Source organism: Drosophila melanogaster, chromosome 2L, assembly GCF_000001215.4.
Source record: "Drosophila melanogaster chromosome 2L".
NCBI classification, from domain to species: domain Eukaryota; kingdom Metazoa; phylum Arthropoda; class Insecta; order Diptera; family Drosophilidae; genus Drosophila; species Drosophila melanogaster.
The window spans coordinates 6,490,958-6,517,685 of NT_033779.5; the positions used below are offsets into that span (position 1 = coordinate 6,490,958).

The window sequence follows — 26,728 nt, forward strand, 5'->3', positions numbered from 1 at the left end:
TTGATAATACAATATAGATACAAATAATATTTTTTAACAATTAACTGAAATTAAATAACTTTCAAAAGCAACTGGCAGCCCTACACCATGCAGTTTGGCCATTCACAGCGACTAGTAAACAACAACAGCTGTTCGCATTCTCGAATTTTATTTTCTGTATTCGCATTAAGCTTTGGTCCAAAATATTGCAAAAACACTCCCACGATGCAACAGATCAGCTAGGTAGTTGTGTGGTACTTAGGGCAGCAAGCAGGACTTGAGAAAGGACACCAGCAAAATGTCGCAGACAGCATCCACAACGCAAAGTGTAACCGCTGCACCGGCGGGTGGCAGCAGACGCAATGAAGTGGGCGGCGTGGGCGTCATCGGGACCACCATGTCGGCTAGATATGGAGAAACAGAATGGGAGGCTCGGGAGGTGCGTATCGGAGTGTGATGCTTTATATCATTTCCCATAAACTCCCATTTTCTATTCAGTCCCAGCGGCAGAGGGAACTGCACGAAGCTCGAGCACGGGCGGCGCAGATGGAGAAAACCATGAAGTGGTGGTAAGTGGAGCAGCTCGTCGTGCTCAAAACTATCTGCTAATCCAAACATCAACCATTCCCAGGTCCGACTGCACTGCCAACTGGCGGGAGAAGTGGAGTAAGGTAATTTGGTTGCCATGGCTTTAAAGTTGGGTCAATATCGCCGGTATCCAATAACAAAACTTTTCACTTTTCGCAGGTCCGCAACGAGCGGAATAAGGCCAGAGAGGAGTCCAAGCAGCTGAGCCTCAAACTGGACGGCGTCATGAAGGAGGCCCACTCGCTGAAGCGGGAGAAGAACGATCTCGAGTTGCAGATCACGCAGCTAAAGAAGGAGATGGAGAAAGTGCACACGCTGATGATGAAGCACGCCGGTCAGTTCCATCGAGCCGACACCAGCGAGGATGCGGAGGCCAACGGACGGGATGCCAACTGCTCGCCGGATATCTCCTCGGATGGCTTAAAGAATATCAATAGCGAGGACGGCTTGGTTACCAAGCTGCCCAATGATGTCAAGGATCTAGACATTGAGGAGTTCGCTATGAAGGGGGCTATGCCCAAACATCTGACCGAGTTGGACGAAGCGGCGGCTGCCGAGGAGAAGCGCCTGATTCAGCAATTGTCAAAGGATGACTTTGACGAAGACTACTTGCTGCAAAAGATATCCATGCTGCAATTGCGCCTCGACGAGGCTCAGAAAACTCTTCAAGCGGAAAGGGAGTGAGTAATCTCTATTCCAATAATAATACTTTAATTATTTCTATTATTTTCGCAGCGAAAAGCTGGAGCTGCACAAGAGCATTGAGAAACTGACGCTGGAGATCCAGGACGTGCGCGGACGTCAAGAGGAGATGCGCTCGGCCAAGCAGGAGGCAGTGCGTGAACTATTAACTCTTCAAGAACAACATCGTGCTGAGATGCGTATCGTGAATAACTCGCTGCAGGAGGAGATTGCTGCCCGTGAGAATCTCGAGCGCCGGTAAGCAAATACGCATTCTGTACTTTGACAAGAGTGTAACTATCGATTCATTGCAGCCTCACGGAGCTTCGCACTGAACTGGAGCACCTTCAGGCGGAGAACGCCTCCGAATGGGGCAAGCGCGAGCGACTGGAGTCCGAGAAATTGGCCATGGAGCGTGACAACAAGAAACTGCGCGCAGAACTGCGAGATTATCAGGAACGTTCGGACCGTAAGTGCCGACCCATGCAAGCTAATGACGTGGAGCTGCGAGCATTGCAGCAGGAACTTTCGGAGCGCAACAAGGAGATCAGCGAGGTGAAGATGTCGCACGCCAAGCTAAAGAAGTTGCTGGCCGAAACAAACACAGAGCTGGGACACGCCGTGCGGCGAGCCGAGCAGTATGAGGCGGAGGTGAGTAAATCCACATCCAAAAATCTTATCAGATGATATATGGATCAGATTACGCGTATCAGCTTATCAGCCTAGGAAAACTTAAAGATGTAACAGCCTTCCTCGCCGAACCGAATTCGGTTTGATTAACATTTATTCACATTGACACTTCGACATAAAACAAATTGGTAAATGCAGTACTTTATGATTTTCGAAACAAGTACATTAGTTAGCAAATGCCGCCAGTCCGGTGATGGCTCGGCCCAGGATCAACGCGTGTATATCGTGCGTGCCCTCATAGGTGTTAACTGACTCCAGGTTGATTACATGGCGGATCACATGATATTCGTCGCTGATTCCGTTTGCACCCAGCATGTCCCTCATTTGGCGCGCTATATCAAGCGATTTGCCAGTATTGTTTCGCTTTAGAAGGGAAATCATGTCGGGCGTGTGCAGCTTCTGATCCTTGAGGCGACCCACATGCAGGCAAGCCTGCAGACCCAACGCAATCTCTGTGATGGCATCGGCCAGCTTCTTTTGGATCAACTGATTTGCAGCCAAAGGACGACCGAATTGTTTGCGATCCAGTGTATACTGGCGAGCAATCTCCACGCAGGTTTCAGCTGCTCCCAGGGCTCCCCACGCGATTCCATAGCGAGCGTTGTTCAGACAGCTGAAGGGTCCACTAAAGCCGGCCACATTGGGTAGCAACTGCTCCTCTGGCACACGGACCTCGTCCATCAGGATCATACCCGTGGGCGAAGCACGCAGAGAGAACTTGCCCTCGATCTTTGGCGTCTCCAAACCCTTGCCGGATATCTTGCGATCCACCAGGAAGCCGCGTACCTTGCCATCCTCGCATTTTGCCCATACGACTATGACGTCTGCGATGGGCGCACTAGTAATCCACGTCTTAGATCCGTTCAGGATGTATGTCTTGCTTTTGCTATCGTACTTGGCACGGGTCTCCATGCCAGCGGGGTCACTACCGTGGTTGGGTTCAGTTAGGCCAAAGGCACCTGAATAAATATGTAAAGAAATTGAGATTCGTTTAAAGAGAACACATATAAACTACGGGACTTTATATAATTCACTCAATATTTCATTAAAATATGATTTTATTCATTTGGCACTCACCAATCAGCTTGCCCTCCGCCATGCTGGGCAAATAGCGTTGCTTCTGCTCCTCGGATCCAAAGTCGTAGATGGCGCCCATGGCCAGCGAGCTCTGGACACTGACAGCAGACCGATAAGCGGAGTCCACGCGCTCCACCTCGCGGGTGAGCAAGCCGTAGGCAACGCTAGAGACTCCGGCGCAGCCGTATCCCTTAATGGTGCAGCCGAGGACACCCAGACTGCCGATCTCCTCCATAATTTTCTTGTCGAACGTCTCCAGGCGATTGGCCATCTTGACGCGCGGCTGCAGCTCGGCCTGACAGTATCCACGGAACGCATCCCGAATGGCCACCTCTTCCTCGGTCAATTGGCTCTCCAAATTCAGCGGATCCTGCCAGTTGAATTTGGGAGCTGCGGCTTTGGAGCTCGTGCTGGCCAAGCGGCGGGCACACGGTCGCAGTTTGCTGATTACACTTTGCGCAATCATAATTCCGATTCGGTTCTGTCTTTTCTGTTGGAAGTGATCAGCCGGTTCTCCACGGAACAGCTGCTCGATTCGACGTTCGGCGAGAGACTGAAGAAAGCTTAAATCTACAGCGAGAGCTTTTGGCTGCCCGCTCTTCGCGCGCTCTCTTCGCTCTTCTTCGCCAACTTTGTTTACCTCGCTTTAATATTGTTGTTATGCCCGATCTTAATCTGCGGGTTCTAAATTTTTCGCACTATCGCGCTTATATTTCACTTGACGATAGAAACCAAGAGTGAAGCGAGTGTGGAAGGAAATATTTTTCCATTTTAAGCGTTATCACCACTTGGCGGGGGTCGTCTGCTTATCAGTTGTGTTTGAAGACTGGAAGGCACGCCCCCTTGCTCTTTGTGCTTCGAGTTTTGGGTACAGATGCATCTTATGCGTTCAGAACAAATATGTAATATACCAATCTGAATCCACATATGTAGCTACATCACTACTTTTCTCTATTTTCCTGCAGGTGAAGCGTCTGCGTCAGCGTGTGGAGGAGCTGAAGCGGGAGTTAGCTGGTGCTGAGGACGAACTGGATTCGGCCGTTAACCAAGTGCGCCGCTTGCAGCGTTCCAACGATGAGCTGGTGGGTCAGACGGAAGGATTACAGGTGCAGATTCAGCACCTCCAGAATAGGTAAGATCAGTTCGAAAGAAACATTTAGATTTGCATACCGCTAAGTCTGTGGACTAACTCTAATAACCACTAACTTTTCAACTGGTGCTGGCTTGACTAATAACCTAACTCCTAACCCACGCTTAACCCAACGAAAAAGACGTGCTCCCAGTCCCCAGCTGCGGGGCATGGGCGGGGTGCAATTGAGGAATAAGATTGCCGTGGAGCTGCCCAACGACTGTCTGCCGAATATCAATGATCTTCGCCAGATCTTTGATGACTCGCAGGCAGGTTTGAGGAGCTCCCACAATGGCAGCGATGCCGCTATGCATCATGCTGCTTCCGTAAAGAGATCTAGTCACACGGAACGAACGCTCCTGCAGCAGCAGCAGAGTAGTGCTGCGGCATCTGCAGCGGCGGCGGCAGCGGCAGCAGCTGCTTTTTTTGATGCCAAGCCCACGCATCTGGAGGAGAATATATTTGAGTCGAAGTCACGGAATCTGGAGTTCGAGCGGGCCAAGCAGAAATTCGATAATCCTCACGGACAGCACCATCATCATCACCAGAGGCAGCGATCCGGAAACGGACGTTATGGCAGCGCAGGCAGCAGTGCCAGTCGAGCGAATCTAGCGCTGCCCCTGAAGGGAACCACAAATGGAGGCAGCAGCTCCGTTTCCAGTAAGGATGAGCTAAACCGACAGCTGTACGAGAAGGAGCAGTCTGCAGGCGCTGGATATGCGAGAAACAGCATTAATCTAGATGGTCTCAAGGTGTCCGACGATGAGGTGAGATTAGAGGAGCAGAAACGATTGTTATCACTTGAGTAAACTAATGCTTTGTTAGTTATTGTGTTCATCACATTATTGGTTTGATTTGTTTTAGCATCACTAATCCTTTTACTGCATGTATTGGTTTTACTAATCAATGTATAATTCTAGGTAAATATAATAACTATTTGTGATTTAAATTTCAGACTCCGTAGCTATGGTTCGACAAGCTTGCTGCTGGACGACGAGACGGAGGGTAACAGCGACTAGGATAACCAGACAAAAGACATTTGAGAGACATTAATGGTATTAACCTTAAGTATTAATTCGCAAGTACTTTAAAGTTGGTTGGACAACAGTCCCAAATATAATGCGCATTCCTAGTTTATATTTGGGCCTTTTACCAACCGGTGCCCCAGTTTTTTTTATAAGCATAACTATTGCAGAACGATTGTTCATGAACAAATACTTACTTATAAACTAAGATATTCTTAATTTCGCGACTAATTCCAATCATCAGATCACCAGTTAGCCACTTTCATAACTTCAATATTCCAAGTAATTTAAGGATAACGTTTGAAACTCATCTAGCTGGCCATATTCTTATGAGCTTAACCCGCAGCTAAGACGGTTGTTAGGAGGATTTCTCCTTCACATCCTTGCATCCTCATCGGAAACCCTTGCCTTTACTAAAAATGAACAGACTTAATAACAGATATACCGACATATATACGTATTGAAGCATAATACAGGTTCGATGTTTGCGGAATAGCATTTAGTGCCAGAAATCTAAAGAAATTGTATGAGATTTAGGAAAGCATTGATAGAAATGCTGCTATTTATTAATCGACATTATTGGAAATTATACAAGTAATTCTCACTACATATTTCGATATTTTTGCAGTTGCCTAGTCCGAAATTCTTTTAGTTTTTCAAAAGTCTATCGATATTCAGCGGCATAGTTGATCTTTTACAAAAAAATATATATACACATTAAACAAATCGGAACTCAAAATATTTACGTATTATAACATAGCAATATTAGTATTTTAGTTATTGATAAATAACAATTTATTAACTATTAAAATTATATATAAAATACAAATGATATGCCAATAAAGGTAGCATGTTACAAGATAAACCCTTCTTGCAAATCCTGTCCTGCTTTTTGATCGTCTTCGTGGAAGCACAGTACCTTCTGTCAGATCTTCAAACTTCAATCGTTCAGACATTATACAAAATTGGAAGAGTGGGAAAATTGGAATAAACTTAAAATTTCAGTCATGGTTTCACTTTCGCGTACTTCAAAATTAACCGTCGCTTGCGTGGGCGTCTATACGACCTACGTACTCTTCATATTCTTCCTTTTGCCCATGCTGATGCCGGATCCGGTGACACTGCAACGTTCACTGGTCTCCTACAGCACCAGCCACTTGGGCGACATCAGAAACCTCACTCTGGATGCCGGCGGCCAGCCAATCCGCTCAATGCTGGTCACATTCCGGGGATCGGGTGCCCTCACCCTGCTGGACAACCTGGCCCATCAGCCGGGCTGCTATCAGCACTACGCTCCACTGATCGCCTACGAGAGCCGTTCCATTGCCGCGAAGGAGCACCATCGCGCCTTGGATGAACTGGCGGCGCTGTACAACTGCGACTACAACAAGTCTGCGGAAATGATCCAATGGGGAATGCGATCGCCGGTCTTTCGGCGCTTCTATGGCGCACAGGCCAAGATCTGTCGCTCTTACAGCCAGGAGGCGTGCTGGGATCCCGAGACCATGGCCGCCGTCTGCAAGCTGTACCCATTCATCAACATGGCGGTGTACAACTTGCGGCTGAATCTTTTGGCTTCCCTTCTGGAACGCAAAGAGTGAGTGGAGTGGTGGCAGCTATTGAAAATTAATCGTTTTACTTAAAATTCCACATTTCTAGCCTAAATCTGAACATCATGCTGCTTGTTCGCGATCCTCGGGGCACCATATATTCCCGAATGAATAACAAGTGGTGTTCGGATGAGAGGGATTGCGAGGCACAGGAACTTTGCGGCGACATGGTCAGTGATTATCAAATGGTCGAGACCCTCACCCAAGCCTATCCACAGCGTTTTAGGTAAGGTTTTGTGTAACTCTTATATATCTCTTTATTTATATGCCTATTTCACAGCATTATACGTTATGAGGACTTGTTCCTACAGCCCGATGAGAGTATCAAACAAGTATTCGACTTTTACGGATTGCCCTTGGAACGAAACAGGACCAGGATTCAGAAAATGCATCCGCGCAGTGGCTACTTTTTTCAGTCCTCCCGCTGGAAGGAGCTTTCCAGCCAGTCCGCCTTCGAGTGGATAAGCGAAATGATGGTGGACGATATTGGGGCTGTACAGGACGTGTGCGGTCAGGCAATGGATTTGTGGGGGTATCGCTCCATTCAGGACTTCAATCACTTTTCCCCGGAATCTTTCCAGCCAATTATGGACAAAGCCTATTAATTTCTGGGCAAATGTTAGGGGTGTAGTGGGCCAGGGGTTTGATATGAAAGCTTTATTTAAGGTATATTTCGAGGGGTTAAATATGTAAATTTGATCTATGCTCATCAGAACTTTTAAATGCTTTTAAAAAAATGTTTTTGAATCTGAATTAAAACTCTCCGAATTGGTTCGAGTCTGTGCTACATGGCCAGCCAGGTTTCACACCAAATGTAGTGACTAGTACACTGTGACTTCATGGAATATTTAGGATATAGTTGTTATACGCGACTTCACTGCTCGCCGCGGCATCTTTCCACCTGCCCGCAACGGTCACTTTGTTGTTGTCAATCGTTTCGTTCGCATCGCGTCGCGGAAAATCGAGATATAAATACGGAAAACAAAGATATAACTCCGACGCGGCGACTTCCGCAGCAAGCAACTGCAATGCGCTCGAGTTGAGGGCGCGCCGATAATTATGTGCGTGTGGGAGCGAGTGCGAGTATAGCACACAAGTGATCACCACCAGCAATTAGCAAGTGACCAACCGACCGACCAATGAGCACGGGCATTGGCAGCAGCAGCAGCAGCACGGAGGAGCAGCAGCACCTGGAACTGAGCGCGGACTTGGAGGCGTGCTCCCTGCTTGGCCCGCAGGACCCGTCGAACGTCGATACCGGCAGGACACGCGCTAAGCAGCGACTCAGCTTGAACGGAAAGCGGCGCCGCAGCCGGATGTCGCGCAGGGCCAATCTGATCGGCATCTGCGGCGTGAGCAGCCTGTGCATCCTGCTGCTGATCGCCACCACCCAGCACCGTCCGCTGACCACGCCGTTTAATCAGTCGGCTGGGCGGGATCAGGGCGCGTCCGTAGATGGCGGTCCATCCAATTCGCTGGCGCGCAGCGCCTTCTACGATCGCTTCCAGCAGCAATTGCAGCAGCAGCAGCAGTCGTCGCAGACGGCCGTCTACAATCTGACAGCTACTATAGTGGATGTCCTGTCGGCTCAACGGTCGCGCATCCTGGCCGAAATGGAGAACTTCGAGTATCCGCGCGGCGGCGCCGAGCGTCTGACGGACATGACGCCGGAGACGAACGGCACCCCGGTGCGCAGTGTGGTGGTCACCTCATGGCGCTCCGGCTCCACCTTCCTGGGTGACATTCTCAACTCGATACCGGGCAACTTCTATCACTATGAGCCGCTGCTCGACTTCGGCATCAAGCAGATCCGCGATCCTGACGATCAGGAGCTGGCCGTGCAGAACCTGAAGAACCTGCTCAACTGCGACTACGCCGACATGATCGACTATCTGAACTTCGGCAAGACGCACACCTATCTGTTCGAGCACAACACCCGACTGTGGGACGTCTGCCGGGAGTTCCCGCGCTTCTGCTGGCGTCCAGCCTTCCTCACGCGCTTCTGCCGCCTCTTCCCCATCCAGAGCATGAAGACCGTCCGCCTGCGACTCGCCCAGGCCGAAAAGCTGCTCGAGGACCAAAGGTGAGTGGGCCCAGACATCCGGGTAGAAAGTGAAAGCCAACTGGCATGCGATATGCAACGCATCTCAGGCGGATTGTTTATTCGGGGACCCTGGAGTGTGATGTCTTAGGAGAAAGCTCTTTACTGCATTGACTCGTGCCGAATTATTTGAAGTCTTTAAACATGCCACATGATTACCTACTTACCCGGAAGCGTGAATACTAATTAACTATCTAATAATCGAGGGAATCAACTTTTGTCTTAGTCTTTAGTCCTTCTTTTGCGTGTCACATCAGTTTCAATAAACGTAGTGACTTCATTATGAAATTATAGATTTATCAGTTTGCAACATACAGCAGCAAGTCTTTATCGTTATTGCTTTGTTAAATTCCCCATCCAGACTAAGTCAGTATTTCATTCAATAGCATCAGCAGTTTCTTTGCATCCCATTTTTATCTTTCGAGGCAGGCCAAGGCCCTCATTGGTGATAAGTTTCGAAAGGCAAATGCTTATAGTATTTTCTTAGTTTTGCCAGTTAAATTTCCTCGGCCAGTCAACTTATGCGTCTTATCTAATTGCTTATGTATTGTATATGAAAATGTTGTTTATTTTAAATTGAAAGTCTTCGTCTTTAGTCTTAGTTTATAAAGAAATATACAAACAGCAATCAATCTTGTATAAAAAAAGGTTCAATTGGCATTTTGGCCATTAGTTTCATTAATGCTTACTTTTCAACAATAGACTTTAAATTGTCTGTACTTTTTTATTATAAATTTTCAACTGCTATCACGTTATCGTTCTGGTTTGTTACCCTAATTACTTATTGGGCTTTCCGAAATTTTCAAACACGATAGTGATATGATACTGGGATAGGCTATGAAGGTTTGTTCAGAGTTATTTAGCGATTAAAAACTAGTTCTAAATTTCGGTATACTTTTTTCTTGAACTTACGAATTTGAAAGAACAATTAAAATAATTTTACAGAAGCCCAATACTATTTGTCAGCTATGAACACTCATTTATAAAGTGGGGATTACCATTTAAATTGTATTTCTTGGGAACCTTAACTGATAACGCTGTGATTAGAATCTGAGATACCGAATTTGTAATCGTTTCGCCTCCACTTTTTCGAGATTGTATTGTTATTGTATCACCTGAAATTCTCAGGGTGTTTACTTTCGACTGAGTGAAAACAGAGAGCAAATCCTTGGGCAATACAATCGATTTGAAATCTCGTTGGGGCATTCCCCCAAATGCCGCAAACAAAAGTTTCATTTACATAATTTCCCATTTAAAATGTAAGCCGGCCAACAACAGCAGCAGAAATCGATAAAATTAGTGTACAGCAATCTCTAGCTAAACAAACCAGCGACAACAAGTAAACAGAAAACGAAAATGTATTTGATTGATGTGGGGTTTCGGTTCCTTGCCCGCCAGAACCCAGTCCCCCAAACCCAATCCTGCTCCACTGGCTTTTGTGGTTTCGATTACATGCTCCGATCATTCCTTTTTGTAAGGACATTCTGGATATGTATTAGATTCGGCTTTTGTGTGGGCTGAGTTGTGTCAATGTTATGCAAAGGATATAAAAAACAATTTCAATCAATGAGAACGTATCTGACATTTGTGCACAGATTTCTGTTCAATAAATACACGAATTGGTAGAGATAAAATGTCTGAGTGGAAAATGTCATTTATAGTGCCACATAAATGTCAAAAGAAATGTTTGATGTCTTTTAATGGTTATTTACTGGCATCTCCGCCTCCTCTGAAAAGCGAAAAACAATTAACACACTAAATCATGAGCTGACTTCGTATACTTTAGCCGGAAGTTGGGTCACTAAATTTACAAACTCTTAAGGTTTAATTTCTCTTTTGCCCTGCTAACTTTGTTTTCCTAGTTCGACTCCTCCTCCTAATCTATTTTCAACCATTTCGATGCTGACTATATGCTTTTATCTTAACTTGTTTACCTTAATTAAAAGAGCAAGCTTATTATCTTATTTTTTTGTGCTTATATTAGTAACCAAGACTTGCAGATAGTAGTTAAAACTGCAGCTTTGTTTGTTTTCCGATAACTTTAAGCTCTATTTCAAATGGAAAAGTGCTTCATAAAATTAGCTTTGTATAAGCACTTTGCACTTAAGTTGCGCCTCTCACTCAATTCTTTGTACTCTCCTTCGCGGACTGCAGTAAAAATTCTTTCACACTCTATTAACTTGGCCCCGCTGGCCGCTGGCCGCTGGGAAATGCATCAAAATTCCGGAAATGCTGACCAGCACTTGGATTTATGTTTGCCTGCGGGCCAACATCATCCCAGCCAGCCACACACTTAGCCACAATTTGGGTCAGTGCGAGCATTGTGGGGCGAAAAGCCGTGTTTGGTGAGTCACTAAGCGACCGCTAACTTGGCTTCTAATTGTCGATTGGCCAAGTCTTGTGCCGGCTGGGTGTGCCCAGAATTTTGTTTTTTGGGGGGGAAACTGGGCGAAGCTTTCCCACAATTATCGCGTATACGCCGTGTTGGACGGTCTCTTAAATTTAATGCCCAATGAGCATTTCATTTATAAATCACACATTATTTTTATGTGATTTTTCATGGTCTCCTTCCCGCCACTCAGTTGCGATAAGAAAGAAAATGTGGCTAATGAAATGAACTACCAAATGGGGCAGTTGTATATTTATAAGTCAATGAGTCACGAGAATTGCAAAATTTATCATTACTACTACTTCCATTGAGCACTGAACGGTTTGAAGCAATCACGGAATGTAAATTGTATTATTTTATTATTAAATCATTTCACAATAAGTGTAACTAAAACATAATTTTAATGAAAATTGTTCAGCTTAAGGTCGGGTTTTATTAAATTTCTTCACACTGTTGGAAAAGCCTTTTCATTTAGTTTTCCCCGGCGCGCTACGGTTTTGTGGCCGCTAACTTTGAGAGGCTTTTGCCAGCAAGTAGATTAAAATTGTGAGCATTGAATGCGCCCACCACAGGCCGCACAGTCGGAAGATGGCGAAAATAGTTGCATTCAACATCTGGCAAAAGAACCAAAGAGAGCCGAACGAGCCGAAAGAACCGCAGAAGCCACAAAGAGTTTGGGCCCAGTCAGTTTTAGTTGGCTTATAATGAGCAAAGTGGCCATTAACTCAAAAACTTTTCCGCGCTGCGTTTTAAAGCGGGCCAAAACAGCCAGCAAACAATATGAGAACGAGACGGAAGAAGAAGCCGCTAGACGTCAAGACCCCGCGGTTTTTGGCTGCTGTAAGACCCGGTTCTCGGAAGCCCATTGCGCCATAGACCTCATTCTGGGCCGTTTATCTCGTTTTGAACCTTTTGACTTGACAGTTTTGTCAAAAAGAGAGAGAGAGAGAGAGAGACGGCTATGGACGGTGCGAAAGAGAGCGATCGTGAGTTCAGTGAACGTTCAAGTAGAATAGTTTTCATGCGCAATGCGGGTGTATGGATTTCTTTATAGAAGTAGATATATTCACTAGGCACAAACAAAAGATGTGCACTATTCACACTTAGCATAAAGATAGTAGTTTTCTTTTTTTTGACTAGCTAATTGAAATTGGAGCATGTAGAGCTAGTGTAGCTCATGCTCAAACGAGTATATTAATCTGAACTTTCTTTTCGAAAACAGCTGACATGTTATCAAATCGCATTTGACCGAAATATAACTAGTCTGTCAGTCAGTGTGGAAAGAGCATTGAGTGTGCTAGTCTATATTTTTTTCCATTTTTTGTGTGTGCCCCAAACTTTGTATCTTATTGCATTTGCAAAAAAAGCGAAACGGGTTTCGTTGCTGGCTAAGCCAAACCTTTTTCTTATTTATTTATTTTTATTTTTTGCCCGCTACTATTGCTGTTTTGGTACGTGTAGAGATCGGCTTGGCGTAAATGGGTGAAAAGCAGCAAAATCAAAAAAATTGTCGGTGGCAATACGCTGATGGTGAATGGGGAGGGGGGGGGGGTATACCCGACCAGAAACTTGACTATGACAAACTCTCTTGGCCGGCAGTGAAAGTGATTGATTTTTTTTTACCCACTTCTACATGCACTGGAAGTTTCGCTTTTTTTTCGGTGTTTGGGCGTAGAAATAATTTCTAAAATCGTAGCTTGTACTGCGGCTTGATTGCTCATATTTTGCTCGTTTGTGTAGCTTATTTATTTTTCCTCTTTAGTGGAACTTGATGAGGCGTTGGATGATGATAATAATGGCAAATAATGATAAGTATAGAAATTTTCGACAAAAACCAGTTAAGCCAGTTGGCGCAGGTTGCATGAACAGAATGCGAAAAATGATGGAAATAAAAGTTAAATGATTGACTATGAAAGAGTGATTAAAATCCTGGTGTTCGAGTTTCCCAAATGGATGCTAGCCATCCAAGATGATCAAATAGATAAACCGGTAGCAGAAAAATCATATTTATTCCATTGCATCTAAAAACCATAGTAAATGGATGCAATCGCTCCGGGGGGCCGGCTAATAACTCGTGGTTCTTTTTCCAACGTTCTTGACAGAGCTGGAAAAGCGTGTGAAAATTACAATGATTTAGTGGCTGAAAGCAGCTCATCGATCAATGGAATCGATCAGTTGGTTGCGGCTAACGATGCCGCATCACAGAATCCGCAGCATCTGCTGCCCCGAAACGCACAGAAAATTGATGAACCATGCTGGCGGAGGAAGTTCTGTGCGCCCGTGGCCCCCGCGATTTCCCCTTTTGGCCCCGGCCAACTGGCCCAAACCACGACCAAAACTAATGTCATAAAGTTGCAGTTGAGGTTGGGGCCAGAGCGCGGAAAGTTGAGAGCGGAATGAGGGCCAAATCGCATTAGGCGATGCGAGCCTTGTCTATGGCTACTTAAAGATTTACAACTCGACGTCGCGGCCATAAATTCCGGTTGGTAATTGTTTGGGCCAGCTGAACAGAACAGAAAAACCGAAAAGCTCTGCTCAAGGCTGGGTATTGCTGATTGGAGTTCTTCTCTTACAGCTGACAGAGTGAATAAAGAACATAGACGTTCCAGCTTCTTGGCCACTTTTTTTTCACATTGAAGTTTGGCTAATATGTCTGTCCGACTGACTGTCAGCGTTTAAAAATAAACAAATAAGCACAGATGGTGTTTGGTAATGCCCACAATGTTGGCACATTACCTAATGAGCTTGCTTTTGGTCAAATAAAAAAACACTAGATTTTGCCGACGATTAATGGCTGCGAAAGGTGTTAAAAGTGTATGTGCACCTTTGTACATGGGATTCATACGAGCTTAAAATAATAAAGCTAAACTATCAAAAGTTAAGCATAAGTGAATAAAGAGATATTTAGACATTAATAAATGACTAGACGCTGCTTTAAACAAAATCAACTAAAAGTTATACCCATTATAATAAATTATAATTATTAATGATATTTCATCGCAAACTCCAGATCTTTACTTTTATTTTATTTTTAGGTGCATACATCTGCACACTTCTGTTTTTCCTGATTTAATATGCATTCGTTGATCTCATGATTAACAACTTATTTATGAGAACCAGAATCTCGTATTTATAGCCACTTATTCATAGTAGTTACTCAACTGAAGTATTAATGTTATGATGTTTTATACACGGATTATTCATTGAGAAACAACTTTAGTTGCAACTGCAACTAAAAACCACTTTTAAATCAGTATTTAAGCTCCAACCGACTGTCCTGATTTGCTTACATTTTCTTTCTTTTTTTTTTGTGTTCGGTTTTTGGCCAAAAGTTTTTGTGCCGTTGGACGTTTTTGTAGTTTTCGTAGCTAACTTTGATTTAAGCGCGTAAATCCGTGTGCAGCTCCTCTCTTGTTTAAGTAGAAAAAGTATTTTATTTTACTTTTAATGACCGGGAAAAGTTGCAGTTTTTGCTCTTGCTCTCACCTTAGTCACTTTTAATTGCAGCCATAGAATGAATGAATTGTAGACGCCGTCGTAGAAAGTCTTCAATTTCTTTTCTGTGAAAACTTTTTGCGCGAAAATACAGTTGTCAATGTCATTGTGTCTAACCTCACCTTGCCATTTGTGAACGTGTTTTTCTCTTTGTTTGGGCTCTTTTCCGCCTCTTTCCTTTTAATAATTATGTGAATTTTCCAGAGCTGTAATGTTGAGTTTTCTGTTTTTGGCCGCTAACCAGGCGGAACTTTTCTGCGGCTGCTCCAACAATTTTCACTCTCTAAAAACTGGCTTGCATCGTTTATCATTTTCCCATCTGTGTGCAATTGATTGTTTCTCTTTTTTATTTGCATCTCGTCTCTGGAATTGTTTAAATGTGGCCTGTGGGAAAGTTTATGTACATTTATTGGTTAGCTGAGATTTTATGGACTCATAAAAGCATTAGAATGCTGTGTTATTTATACATAGCATACACTGCACGATGATTGTTGTAAAAGTTTATTGTTTGAAGTACAGCAAGTAGTTATTTTCTGTTTTATAAGTTTGCTAAAACCATCTTTCCTATAAGCTGCACATAATTTATCAGCACAAACATTGTGTTCCGCTCTCAACGAAAACTTTTTTGCGCAATTTTTTTTTTTTTGCCCAACGCTCTTTATAATCCGCATCTTTTTCATATTTCCGTAACATTTTCGCTAAGCTCGTTTTTGTTTTATGCTTTCTATTTCAATTTTTTTCTTTTTTAAGGAGCACATCCAACGCGAAACAAATTTCCTGTCTTCAGTTTGGTAGTTTCGCTCTGCAGCGAGGTTTGTTTTAGTAACTAAAGCTCGTTGTTTTTGCAGATGGGCGGGGGTGTTGGCCATGTCGGAAATCCGATGCAGTTAGCCCGTTCCACCCGCAGTTACGTCCCTTCTCCTCCACTTCGGAAGGTTCCCAGTCGAGTCTGTGGCCATTTATTTATGCATGTGGAGCAAGTCTTTTTTTTTTTGTTGCTCATTCACTTCGCTTTTTAAATGATCCTTGCTGGGGAAAAGCGAAAAATTCCAATCGACGTTGTCTGAGTGGAAATTCTGGGCGCTGGCGGAGGGGTGTGGGGGGCGGGTATGGCATCTTGTCCGACATGTGGGCGTCTTACTCTGGACTGCATTTTACGTAAGTGAGCCGTACCCGTCGAACCGAGAGGAGCCATCGAGCCAAGGGAAGCGAAGTGAAGTGTTCTGATTGCATAAGAACATTCATGTTTGCCACCGGGCAAAGTGCTCCATTCGCCGGTCATGCCAAAGGACCATTCCTCCATACCACCAGTCCGCCTGCGACGAGAAGGTCGAGCAAGTTGCTCAACGATTTATGGCCACTGGCGGTGCTCGACAAAATTCTACTTACCTTGGCATAAACGAAATGAAATAATTGAAGGATGTGTGTGTGTGTGTGAGTGTGTGCACTGCAGGTGCTCCAAGGGTCTTAGATTATGGATAAGGCCGGCTGCCAGGATGGCCCCGAACAAAAGGTGTTGGCCAACTCCCTGCAATGTTGGCCATATTTTGATGGGGAAAAGATGTTGGGGCTAAATATGCAGATACTACAGAATTTATAAGCCAACTCCTTTGATAACCTGATTAGGCAATGCATGTTGCTTAGCTATTTTATGTTTATGTAATGTTCTAAAACCCATCATACTCCATACGCTCTTTTCATTAGCTTCACATTGTATTTTTGGATAGCTTTAAATCTAGTTGGGATGCACCCAACTCACTTGCCAGTGACCTCGATAGCTCTTTATTCTCGCAAAATTCGTTGGTCTACACAGACACATTAAGACCCCAGCGAAGTGCTCTAGCATCGACCCCTTTGGGCCACCAATCTAAATTACCACAAAATCCCAGCTGCTCCGCCAACTTAGCTGAAAACACCTCCACTTCACTCCGCCAACTGGAGTATATCCACCTGGGTCGACAGCTTTGTGGCTATCATTAGCACAAGGCACAGATCCTGACCTCCTCCCTCGCTGCTAAACACTGTAATCTCCGGACTGCACTATTTTCGCCGCTCTACCTTTTGGGCACAGATATATTAGCCTAATTTATGCGCGAAAGTTTTCTGTCCACCGCCGAGGAGCTGGCAATCTATACCCGAATGGCTAAGCAATTTGCGTCCATGACTGTTAATGATTGAGTGAGTTTGAGTTTGAGTTGCAGCTAGTATTAGAGTCGTTGAAGGTGAAGGGAAGAGAAAAGTGTCGGCAGGAGGAGGAGACGGAGGCCCAGTTTCGATTCGGAGAGTCGAGACAAGCAACTGCAGGCCGCATTATAAATTGTTTCTAGTCATGGCACGCATTTCAGTTAACCGACGGAGTCGGAGACGACGACTCCGGTACCTTCGATGCAGTTGTTCCCTTGGCTAGCCGGCGGAGCAGAGGGGGACTTTCTCTTTTGGCCCGGCTCATTATATTCCGTTCACACCGCTGTTGTGGGTTGCATGTTGTTTGTTGCTGGTTGTTTGCCTTTTGGACGACTTCTGAGTGCCTTGTCTTTGGCAGTTAATCACAATTTAACTCGCTTTAACTGGGTTACTGTGATGGCAGATGGGAAGCAGTCTTTGTTTTAATTTTTGCCTGCTCAGAGCGATGTGGTGTGTGGTCTTTTCTGCTACGGATCGTTTAGTTTCGTTACGTTTCGGCCGCTTTTTCCATTCCATAGTACAGACTACATGGTAGTCAATTCTGCTAGCGAACTTTATAAACATTGTCATGCCGGGCTCGTTTTCCTTTGTTGTTGCCTAATGTTTTTTTGCAGTCGTCGTGTATCCGCTTACATCAAATGGCAAGAACAACTTCAGCTACAAAAGCATCTTACAGATTGCAAAGGCAAAAAGTAAAGAAAAACAAAAGAAAAAAAAAAAAGAATACACAACAGATACATTAGAAAACTTCCGTTGTAACGGCTCTAGATATTTTCATGCCCATTCCCCTTTATGTTTGCTGTTAATTTTTTACCTGCCGACTTTTGCATATATACTCATAAATGCATGTACATGGTTCAAACACCGAGAGAAATGTATAGTCAATTAATTATTGATATTCATATATATATATTACATTCCTTATCATCCAAAACTTAAATGGTTTTAGCATCTTAAAGATCCATTTTAAAGCGCTATTCCTTGATTTCTTGTACCATATGTTTTCTTAGAATGAGATGCACATTGATGTAGTTACTTTTGTATACAGTAATTTCTTGCAGTGCACTGTGTTTGTATTCGCTCTGCTCCTCGTCACTCGATGAAACACACAAAGAGACAAAACTGTGTCGCCCTGTTCATTAAAAAGCAAATGGCCAGCACTTGTTAAATTAATAAACGACAAAAGATGTGAAGGAAAAAGCGCGATACTATGGCAACCGAGTTCCCGGAAATGGGCGGGGGTCAGTGGGAATTGGGTGAGCTGAAATGCCTTTGGAGACTGGGAATGTTCTTGGTTGATGTTGGTTGCCCCACGTTTCAAATTCCTTTCAGCTTAGACATTTCTAAAGCTTTGTGAATTACAAAGCTAACCGAATATTTCGCAACCACAGTAATTTAATGTATTCCCCCGAGACTTTGAATTTCAGATAACCATGGGGTGTGATAATCTTAGTTCTTATATTTTAAAAAAATTGCAAAAGTATCCTTGGTTTAAATTCGAAAATTTGCTTACACACTCCTTGACCTCAATCCGCAGAAAACTTTGGCGATAAATTGATTTTTGTGCTGGACCTTTAGTTGCATTTTGCTGTCGGATTTGCTAAACAGATTGTCAACATTTAACCTCCGGCCTTCAGTTGGTTACCTGCTTGGCTTCCTGCTCTTTTCGCTTTTCCTGCTCAGCTTGGTTTCCTAATCCCGGCGAGAATCAAAAGCGTAACATCCTCCGCTTGACTTTGCTTGGTATTTGGACTGCCAACGGCGGTCGGCGGTGGGTTGGTGATATATTTTTATAAAAGAACAAAAATGCCAGGCTCCGGCTTATTCTTTGCCGGATGGTGTCTGCGTCCTACTCCTCCTCCTCCTCCTTCTCGCGGTGACCCCGTGTCCTGGCCTTTATTTTATCTCGTTTCCTTGGCTGCTGGCCAAAAAAAAAAAAAAAATTTCGGTGTCTTGCCTTCGCCACACGTTCTCGAGGCTTAGCTTTTCCGTTGTTCCATTTTTCCGCTTTTCCTTTCGCACGGCATTGTGTAAGTGTGTGGCCAGCAAGGACCTTCATTCGCGTTACCCGTTACCCACTTGAACTGCCTAAAATTCCATGCCCGCAACGAACTCCACCACATACATATTTCATTCCGCTTGTGCTTCAGTTTTTCCTCATTTCCACTCCACTTTTTTTTTATTTTTTTTTTGGCAACACGCAAAGCAGGAAGATTTGGGGCCTGGGGGAGTGTGGTGCCTACTGTCCAACAACTAATTCCCATAACCATAAGTTGGCATATGTGCGTACGCCGGGTACATCTGTCGATCGCACGTGTGACCCCAAGGTCAGAGGTCCTTTTCTCACGGCCAACTGCGTTACCGCCCAGCTCGTTCGTGAATTAATTCAGTTCAGGTGGCTCTTGGCTTTTATCTGCAAAGTGTAAAAATATATTTCTGATGTAGTTGAGTGCTGAAATTACCAGTGACATGGAAACTATACTGGTAATTATAGTCGAATTTGAATTCGTGCTAACAAATGTTTTTAAAAGACATTCCTTGTCAGAGAAACACTATGGATATTTATAAATTGTTAATGAGACTTTGCATATGGTCAGTAAATTAAAAGACATTAGATTCGAAAAGTATCTTTAGTTTCGTCATTTATATAAAAGGTTTATTTAATTCATTTTAGTGATTACTTAATTAAAATACCTTTGAATTGCTATATTATATCAGTATTGCTCTAAATAACTTTAAAATTTTTGCCAAGACTGCCAAGGTCAAGTGAATTCGTTCAACTTTGCTATATTTATTATCTTCCCTATTAGCAGATAGTGTTTTTTAATCGGCTGTTCCCACCGCAGCCCATATTTGTGTACACAAAATTCATTTGTTGAGGAGGTCTGCGTCCAGCTGCGGTTATTGGATGGTTGTTTATCTGGCCAGCACATTTTAGCTAGCCAAGTGCATAAATACTTGGAATACTGGAGGAACTAACCAGTAAATGGGTCAGTGAGAGGTTTCATTTGGTGGGGCACGTCGTAAACGTCTTATTTCTCTCACTCATTCCGCCCAGTAATCTTCTGCTGACAACCTCTGACAAGTAGGGGCTCCCCAACTATAACTATTTTTCATATGCCCACCATACCGCACTCATTATATAAGCCTTCCACATGGCATTGCATAATGACGCAGTACCAAAAATTTCTCTCGAAACTCCAACCCCCCCTCCTGTCTTTGTTGCCTCAAATTAAGTTTTAAGCATCGTCGAGCGGGACGATGACGCTCTCTGCGAGCTGTCAGGCGTCGCTCGTTAGTACGTGTCAGTGGCGTAGGCCCCACCGCCTGCCACCACCTCGCCACTCACCACTAGTCAGCTCCTTTTTCCCAATTTCGGAGAGTCTGCCCCTGCCACTGCGACCCCGCGTTGCCCCAAGTCACGTCCTTTTGTTGCAGGCCAAAGTCTTTGCCACTGCAGCAATTGCTGGAAAGACAGGCCAGAGGGAGGGGGGTTTCTTGTCTTAAGATTTCGAGTTTTTCTTCTTTTTCTTCCAGCTTTATTTCATTATATTTCATTAGAAAAACACCTCTTTCAAATACTTTGCTATTCATTTTAAAAATATAATTAGTTTGTCTTTATAAAAAACAGCTTGTAAACTTTTTAAAGTTTACCTAAATTGTTTGCCGACAGCAGAAGTGCAAGAATATCAATTTTTCAACGAAAGCGCTCTTTCTAGCCACGTTTGCCTTACCTTAACAACGTTTCATTTCATTTGTTTTTGGCCAACATGCTGCTGCTGCTATTGTTTCCGCTTTGAAACAAACAACGGACACAAAGAGCTCGAATTCTATTAGCCAAAAGTCCGTGTTGCAATTTTCTCCGATACGTTCCGCTCAAGTGCCTGACTGACTGAAGATTCAAGTGCACGTGCTGGCCCAGAACCAAAGAAAGATTGCCCGGAGAGAATAGTAGACAACTAAAGAATACGATCTGCAATTTAAATTCTAAACAAATTGACTACATAGAAATTCCTATTAAATGAACTAGATCTATATGCTCATTAGGTGAGATAATCGATATCGTATTCCCCCGCCTGAAGACACCAACTGGCCTCGTTTAATTGTTATAGATCGTCGTCGAGTGAGTGGAGCTTCTCATTCACTTCCCGTATCGAATTTCAGCCACATCTCTAGTTTCAATGGATAGCGGAGAACAAGGTTGTCATGTCACTGGGTCCGTTGCTTAACTCCATCGCCAGTCGATGTCATTATTGGCTCATTATAATTATCAGGTTGCAATTTCTGGCCGCCGCTCTCTAGACAATTCATTCCGCTCTAAATTATTTGTGCAACACTCGGCGGTGGCAGTGGCAGTAGCATTCGCCAACTGTAAATTGCTGCCACAATAATCGCAATAATTAAAAGCGAGCCCGGCCACAAATCATGGAAACTGCCGGCCGGCCGGCAGACGCAGCGTGAAAAGCGGCAGCGGAAAAGCGCTCGGTAATTGAGGAAAAATCTAGAACAATCTTGGGTTGTATGGTCAGGGATGTGGCAGTGACTGTCGGATCACTGGGATCGTGGGGCGTTTTGTGAAAGGGTTCTTGATAACTCATGGCAATTAAAAAATAAAGTGAGCTGACATGTGGCTGCAGCTATCTTTCGATGCCACTTTTGGCTGTGGATTATGTCGATTATTGCGGATGTGGCAGAAATTCTCAATTTATTAGTTGCGGACCCTCCCATTTGCTTGGAGGTAAATATAAGTTGTAAAATGTAAAGTATATTTCATATTTTTATAGCTATAGTTTCCAAGACTCTGCAGGAGGAAAACTTACTTGAAGTTATGTTTTTGTGAATATAAAATTAGAATATACAATTTAATAAGAAGTACTTATATCATATAATATATTAAAAAAATATATATAATAAATTTTACCTTCCCCGCAAAAGAATAGGTCATTGCCAAATCACTTGAGCCGCATTATAAAAATTAGCATTTCGTGGCAATTTTTAATCTCGTTCGTTTCAACAAATAAGTGGCATCTGTGCGATAAACAGATACCTGGCGTGTGTGTATCTGTAGGTATAAATATATTTCTCGTCTCCGTTTATCTCGCTGGCTTTGTTTGCTGTTGCGGCTTTTTGCCACTTAACCTTGAGGTTGGCGCCCAACGTGACTTTTGCTAAACAATCCGAACGGAGACGATTCTCATCTTCTCTCCTTCAGGAAACAACAAAATGCTCAAGCTCAGTTTGTCAACGCATTCGGACGAAAGCCAGTTAGGTGGTGGGGTCAGGTGTTACTGTGCCACTGTGGTCGCATAAAAAGATACGCAGCTTACTTTTACTTTTCCCGTTTCGTGGGTAATTTGTTTGCATATGCCACCAAGGTGGCTGTGAGCAGCTGGGCGTGGCAGCTGCGACGGGATGTGTCACCAAGTGGTCGTTCCGATGGCTCCGTGTTGTTTAATTAAGGCACAAAGTCAAGGATTTGCATGCATGAGTAAAGAGGCAGAAAGACCTGAAATGCTGCAGACCGAAAGTGAACGGATTAAAAGTTTCATTTTTCGGTTTCTCTTGGTCAATTCGATTCCAGGAAATGAAATTAAACGAATACGGCTATTTTTTTTTTTTTAATGGCCAGCAGTTATTTAAGAGCAGCCAGCTGTTATTGCAACCTTGTGCCATCTTCATGTGTATCTGTTTTTTTTTTGTCTTCCAATAAGACTGTCAATATTGCTTCATGTCACACAGGAAAATGCAATTATGTTAATGTTTACACATAGTGGAGTTTTCGAAACAGTTTTTGGCTTTCTTTCGACGTATGGTAGAGGAGTACAAATTCCTCAGTTCAATCGACCTGAATGTTCTATCACATCGCCAACGTCAATCAACTGGGCAGACTGACTGCAGGCAAGAGTATCTATCAGATACAATCTATCGCGTCGAACATGAGCACAATGCAATTGAAAGGAGCCGACAGACAAACATGTATCTCGCGTATTGATATTACGACGAGGGGCTGGTGCACATTTTATTGTATAATTTCTATTACCTTTTCAGCGAGGGGGGAGGGGGTGTGGCTGAGCAGTTTGAACGGGGCGTAGCAACCTTGGTTCGCATATCTATCTGCAAGTTGTTTAAATTAGTTCTATTCTTGTGCAATTTTCTACGTGGCACCTTTTGTGCCGCGTCGCCGTGGATGCTGCACTCGCATTCTTCTCTTCGCCATCTCCGTTGTATTGTTAGCCACGCTTCCCAGCCGCACAGCCCCGCCCACCCGTGTGCCCAACCCGCCGCCCCCCCTTTTCTCCCCGCAGACAATTGCAGTTGGCGGATACGTTTTGTATCTGTGCATCTGTATCTTTAGCTGCAAAGCGTTCGCACCATGACTGCGCCTATGCTCGCAAATCCATGTAATTTGCGCACATTTCGCTAGTCGTAATAAACGCGAAATTAGTCTCAACTCTTTCCACTCAGTGCAAGAATTTTCCTCTTCTTTGGTGCACTCCAAATTGATTTTATTATGTGAAGATTTGAGCCATGCTGTTGCATTTTCAAAAAGATGATTCTATCATTTTCAGATTGGTTGCATTATTTAGTTCTATACTATTATTAGGAGTTTAAGATCGTATGTTATTATAATAATTTAGTTAACTTAATTTTGTTAACATTTTCATTAGGTTTTTGTCGGGAAAGATCTTAGTTCCATCAGTATTTTCAACTTTTCCCTTGGAAGTTTTCACATAAATGCGTATAGTTCTTTAAATTAATAATACCTTTAAGAACATGGTAAACTGGTGGTTTTTATTTCCCGAAGGCAACTGCAGTTGCATTCCTCGCTTGCAGTTTCTCGGTTTTCCTCCGCTCATGTTGCAGTTTTCCCTCGCTTTTTCGCCTTTCACGTGGTCGAAGCTATTTGTCACAGATCTGCTGCAATTTATCGCTCTCGCTTGCTCCGAATAATGGCGGCGTCCACACGGGTTACCCTTTCGTGCTCCATAAACAAGCGTGGAGCTGGAGCTCCCGTCGCCTCCCTATACACCGAACGTAGTTACCTTCTCCTCTTGAAAACTCTGGTTTTGCACCAGATGCAGATGGGTGTCTCTGTGTGGGCAGCGGAATCTGAAATCTGGAGCTGGAATACTGGGGAGCTTGGCTTGGCTGGGAGCTTGGCAACTTGGCCAAACGTGCTCGGCATTGATTTTGGGAAAATTTCAGCCAGACCTTGGTTCGCTTATTTATGATTGCCTTAATTCGTTTCCGTGGGCGGTTCCTTTGTGCGCAACTTGTAATTGCCCCTTTCTTAAAATCTCCGGAATTGAATCTGAGTGTATTAACTTTGCTTTTCTGTCTCTTCTTTATTTGCAGGTATGAAAACAGTGTGAAGACATAGAAACTATCTTAAGATAATATAAAATACTATTTAACCAAGCAATCAACATTTACGTAAGTACTTAGTGCAGATACGTAAACGATGCTAAGATACCTTTTATCTGTTGGAAACATTTTCATTTGTTATACAATCTCGAGTACTTTAAAAAATAGGAAAAACTGCAGGGTACTGCAATTTACACGTAAAGTTCATCAGAAAATCAGGGCAGACTATAGCTTAATGAGGGCGTGGCAAGTTGGCCAGCAATAATCATGGAAATGGGTGGAAAAATTGTAACTGCAATGAAATGAAGTGTCAAAATGTTCGAAGTTGTAAAGTCCTGCCACAGCCACGCCCATCTGGAGCTCCACCACTTCCTGGTCGCAAGTGGAGCAATTTATTTAAGAGTCATGAGAGGGAAAAAATTTACATTTACACGACAATCAGGAGGGGCGGCAATTGAAGTCCAGATGAAAAAAAGTAAAAGACACTCACCCAGTTGGGAGCAGATCCATGTAGATGTTGTCACTGAAAATTCCCTTGTGGTAGGTCGGATCAAGTGATGTTTCCGTATGCATTGAACACTTTACTGTCTGCCAGGTGACCACCACATGTCCAATGAATCCTCGGGGGCAATGAATGCTTAAGCTTCATAAATTATGCATGTTCTGTATGTCTTAATTTAAATAAGTGCCAGGTTCAATGGATATTTTATAAGTGGTAGCAAGCAGCATATTTGGTATAAATTCTTTTATTCTATTCTAAAGACTATAAATACATTTTGGATTTGGTCTGCAAAGCCACATAGACATAAAGGATAACGAGAACTCTTCTCGAGCTAGTGTTAGTGCATTCGTGTTTCGACTCTTTTCATAATGTTATCCCTGCTGTTGAAGCACTCTGCTGCTTAAACTTAATATCATTCAGGCCGTGGGCAAAGTGAAAGGAAGCTGAATTTATGTGGGTGACGTGTAGTTCTTGAATAAGCTGCCCGATGTGCCCCATCCGTCGGCCCCACTTCGAACTCTTTCTTTCAGCGAAATCATCTTCGCCGAATATGAGTCGCTTGGCTTAGTAACTTGGCAACATGGCCGCACTTGGCTGGCATCTCGTAGCCTCTCGAGCTTCTTTCACTTTACGCTTTCTTGGCTATAGCTGCAGCCCAAAAGTCACTTTGAATCGCACAGCCAGCGAGGCATAATGACGGCGATAAGTCATTAAGTAGCTCAACGCGCCACAGCGTTCACTTCAGATGACGTCGTTAAGAGGTAGTGCAAAGTCAATAGATCTTGGATAGAGGGGGGTGGTTTTATGGGGGCGGCAATGCTCCATTCATATTATTCAAGCGTTCCACTCTGTTTTCATTGGAAACTGAGGGCGCAAGTGCCCCCGGGTTATATGCATTCTAAACCAGGGCAGAGGAAGTTGCCACGGAGACGGTGAGGAACTTTTCAAGAAAGCAATAAAAAAGATGGAAGCGGTTTCTAGTTAATTGAAACTCAAGCTTCACTTGTGCGCAAGCGAAGTTTTACATAAATATTTTGCTAGATTCCCAACGAACAAGAAAACAACAAATCGAAGTGAACAAACAAGTATTTGTTTCTTAAAATATCAACTTTGCAAAAGAACTCACTGGCTGGAAAAGTCCGTGAAAACCATTTTGCATGAAGTCCTCTAATAGAACTCAGTTCATTGCTGCAAAAGGGTTTAAATGTGTTGTTTCAACAAAAATCTTTATACCTTTTAAAATCTTTAAGGTCTGCCTAACCGATTGCCTTGCATAAATCATTTCACTTCATTTCATTTCTCTTGGGTTTCTATCTTTTTGTCCGTGCGCCCCATTTTAATTAAAAGTTTCTAGTGACTCACATAAATTTCAATCAAGATTTTAGTGTTCCCCATTGATTTTACTTTGCCCAGGAGCAGTTCCCAGGCGTGCGAAATTCAATTAGATCAGAAGTCAATCAACTGCAAGAGGGTGGTCGAAATCACGTTAAAGGACGTTCGTTGTGTATGCATTTGGAATTTGTAAAGAATTGTTGCTGTAATTGCACAAGTTTCGGGTAATTAGATTGATAATCGACTAAATTACTGACAGGCATACTGTGGCTGATCAATGAGTAATTAGAGAATGTTATTAAAGCCACATGTCCTTTCTATTTTGGGCTTTCTATTGTCATTTAACATATCAAACATATCGCCTCGTATATGTCCTTTCCCCAACCAACTTCTACAGTCAACTCTACCACCACCATCATCATCACCATCACCATCAGCAGCTCACATGGTTATATGGATTTCTGTGGTTTCCTATCAAAGGCATAGCCCCAAGGCTTCATGTCAAATGCACGAACCCAATAAATTTCATACTTCAGTCAGCTGAAAAACAATGGAAGCTTGAGCACACTCAGTTGCACAGT

At 43.6% G+C, this 26,728-nt stretch overlaps 4 protein-coding genes and 1 long non-coding RNA gene across 7 annotated transcripts in view; 3 read left to right on the forward strand and 2 right to left on the reverse strand.

The window, feature by feature from the left end:
* The first annotated feature begins 103 nt into the window (after positions 1-103).
* CG31638 (uncharacterized protein) lies at positions 104-6,031 on the forward strand. 2 transcript variants are annotated; one of them, NM_164692.3, is made up of 9 exons: positions 104-418; positions 478-548; positions 611-650; positions 727-1,247; positions 1,303-1,506; positions 1,563-1,899; positions 3,981-4,147; positions 4,287-4,911; positions 5,100-6,031. In NM_164692.3, the coding sequence occupies exons 1-9, from the start codon at positions 278-280 to the stop codon at positions 5,106-5,108; spliced, it is 2,115 nt and encodes a 704-aa protein (NP_723186.2). In that variant the 5' UTR covers positions 104-277; the 3' UTR covers positions 5,109-6,031. The 2 variants fall into 2 exon arrangements, with proteins under 2 accessions (NP_723186.2, NP_001097099.1); NM_001103629.2 differs by lacking the exon at positions 4,287-4,911.
* CG9547 (uncharacterized protein) lies at positions 2,017-3,575 on the reverse strand. Its single transcript, NM_135196.3, has 2 exons — positions 3,016-3,575; positions 2,017-2,897 (listed from the first exon to the last, which is right to left on the reverse strand). The coding sequence occupies exons 1-2, from the start codon at positions 3,479-3,481 to the stop codon at positions 2,104-2,106; spliced, it is 1,260 nt and encodes a 419-aa protein (NP_609040.1). The 5' UTR covers positions 3,482-3,575; the 3' UTR covers positions 2,017-2,103.
* A 64-nt stretch (positions 6,032-6,095) lies between the features above and the next one.
* CG9550 (uncharacterized protein) lies at positions 6,096-7,509 on the forward strand. Its single transcript, NM_135198.2, has 3 exons — positions 6,096-6,766; positions 6,829-7,005; positions 7,060-7,509. Exons 1-3 carry the CDS (start codon positions 6,177-6,179, stop codon positions 7,382-7,384), a joined length of 1,092 nt encoding a protein of 363 aa, NP_609042.1. The 5' UTR covers positions 6,096-6,176; the 3' UTR covers positions 7,385-7,509.
* A 180-nt stretch (positions 7,510-7,689) lies between these two features.
* Positions 7,690-26,728, forward strand: part of CG31637 (uncharacterized protein) — a 28,350-nt gene continuing 9,311 nt past the window's right edge. For both annotated transcript variants that reach the window (NM_135199.3, NM_001298748.1), the window contains exon 1: positions 7,690-8,862. In NM_135199.3, coding sequence (NP_609043.1) covers positions 7,919-8,862 — 944 coding nt within the window. In that variant the 5' untranslated portion in view covers positions 7,690-7,918. The remainder of the gene's footprint in view (positions 8,863-26,728) is intronic.
* lncRNA:CR44775 (long non-coding RNA:CR44775) lies at positions 16,467-17,447 on the reverse strand. Its single transcript, NR_124120.1, has one exon. It is a non-coding gene; the product is annotated as a long non-coding RNA:CR44775 (long non-coding RNA).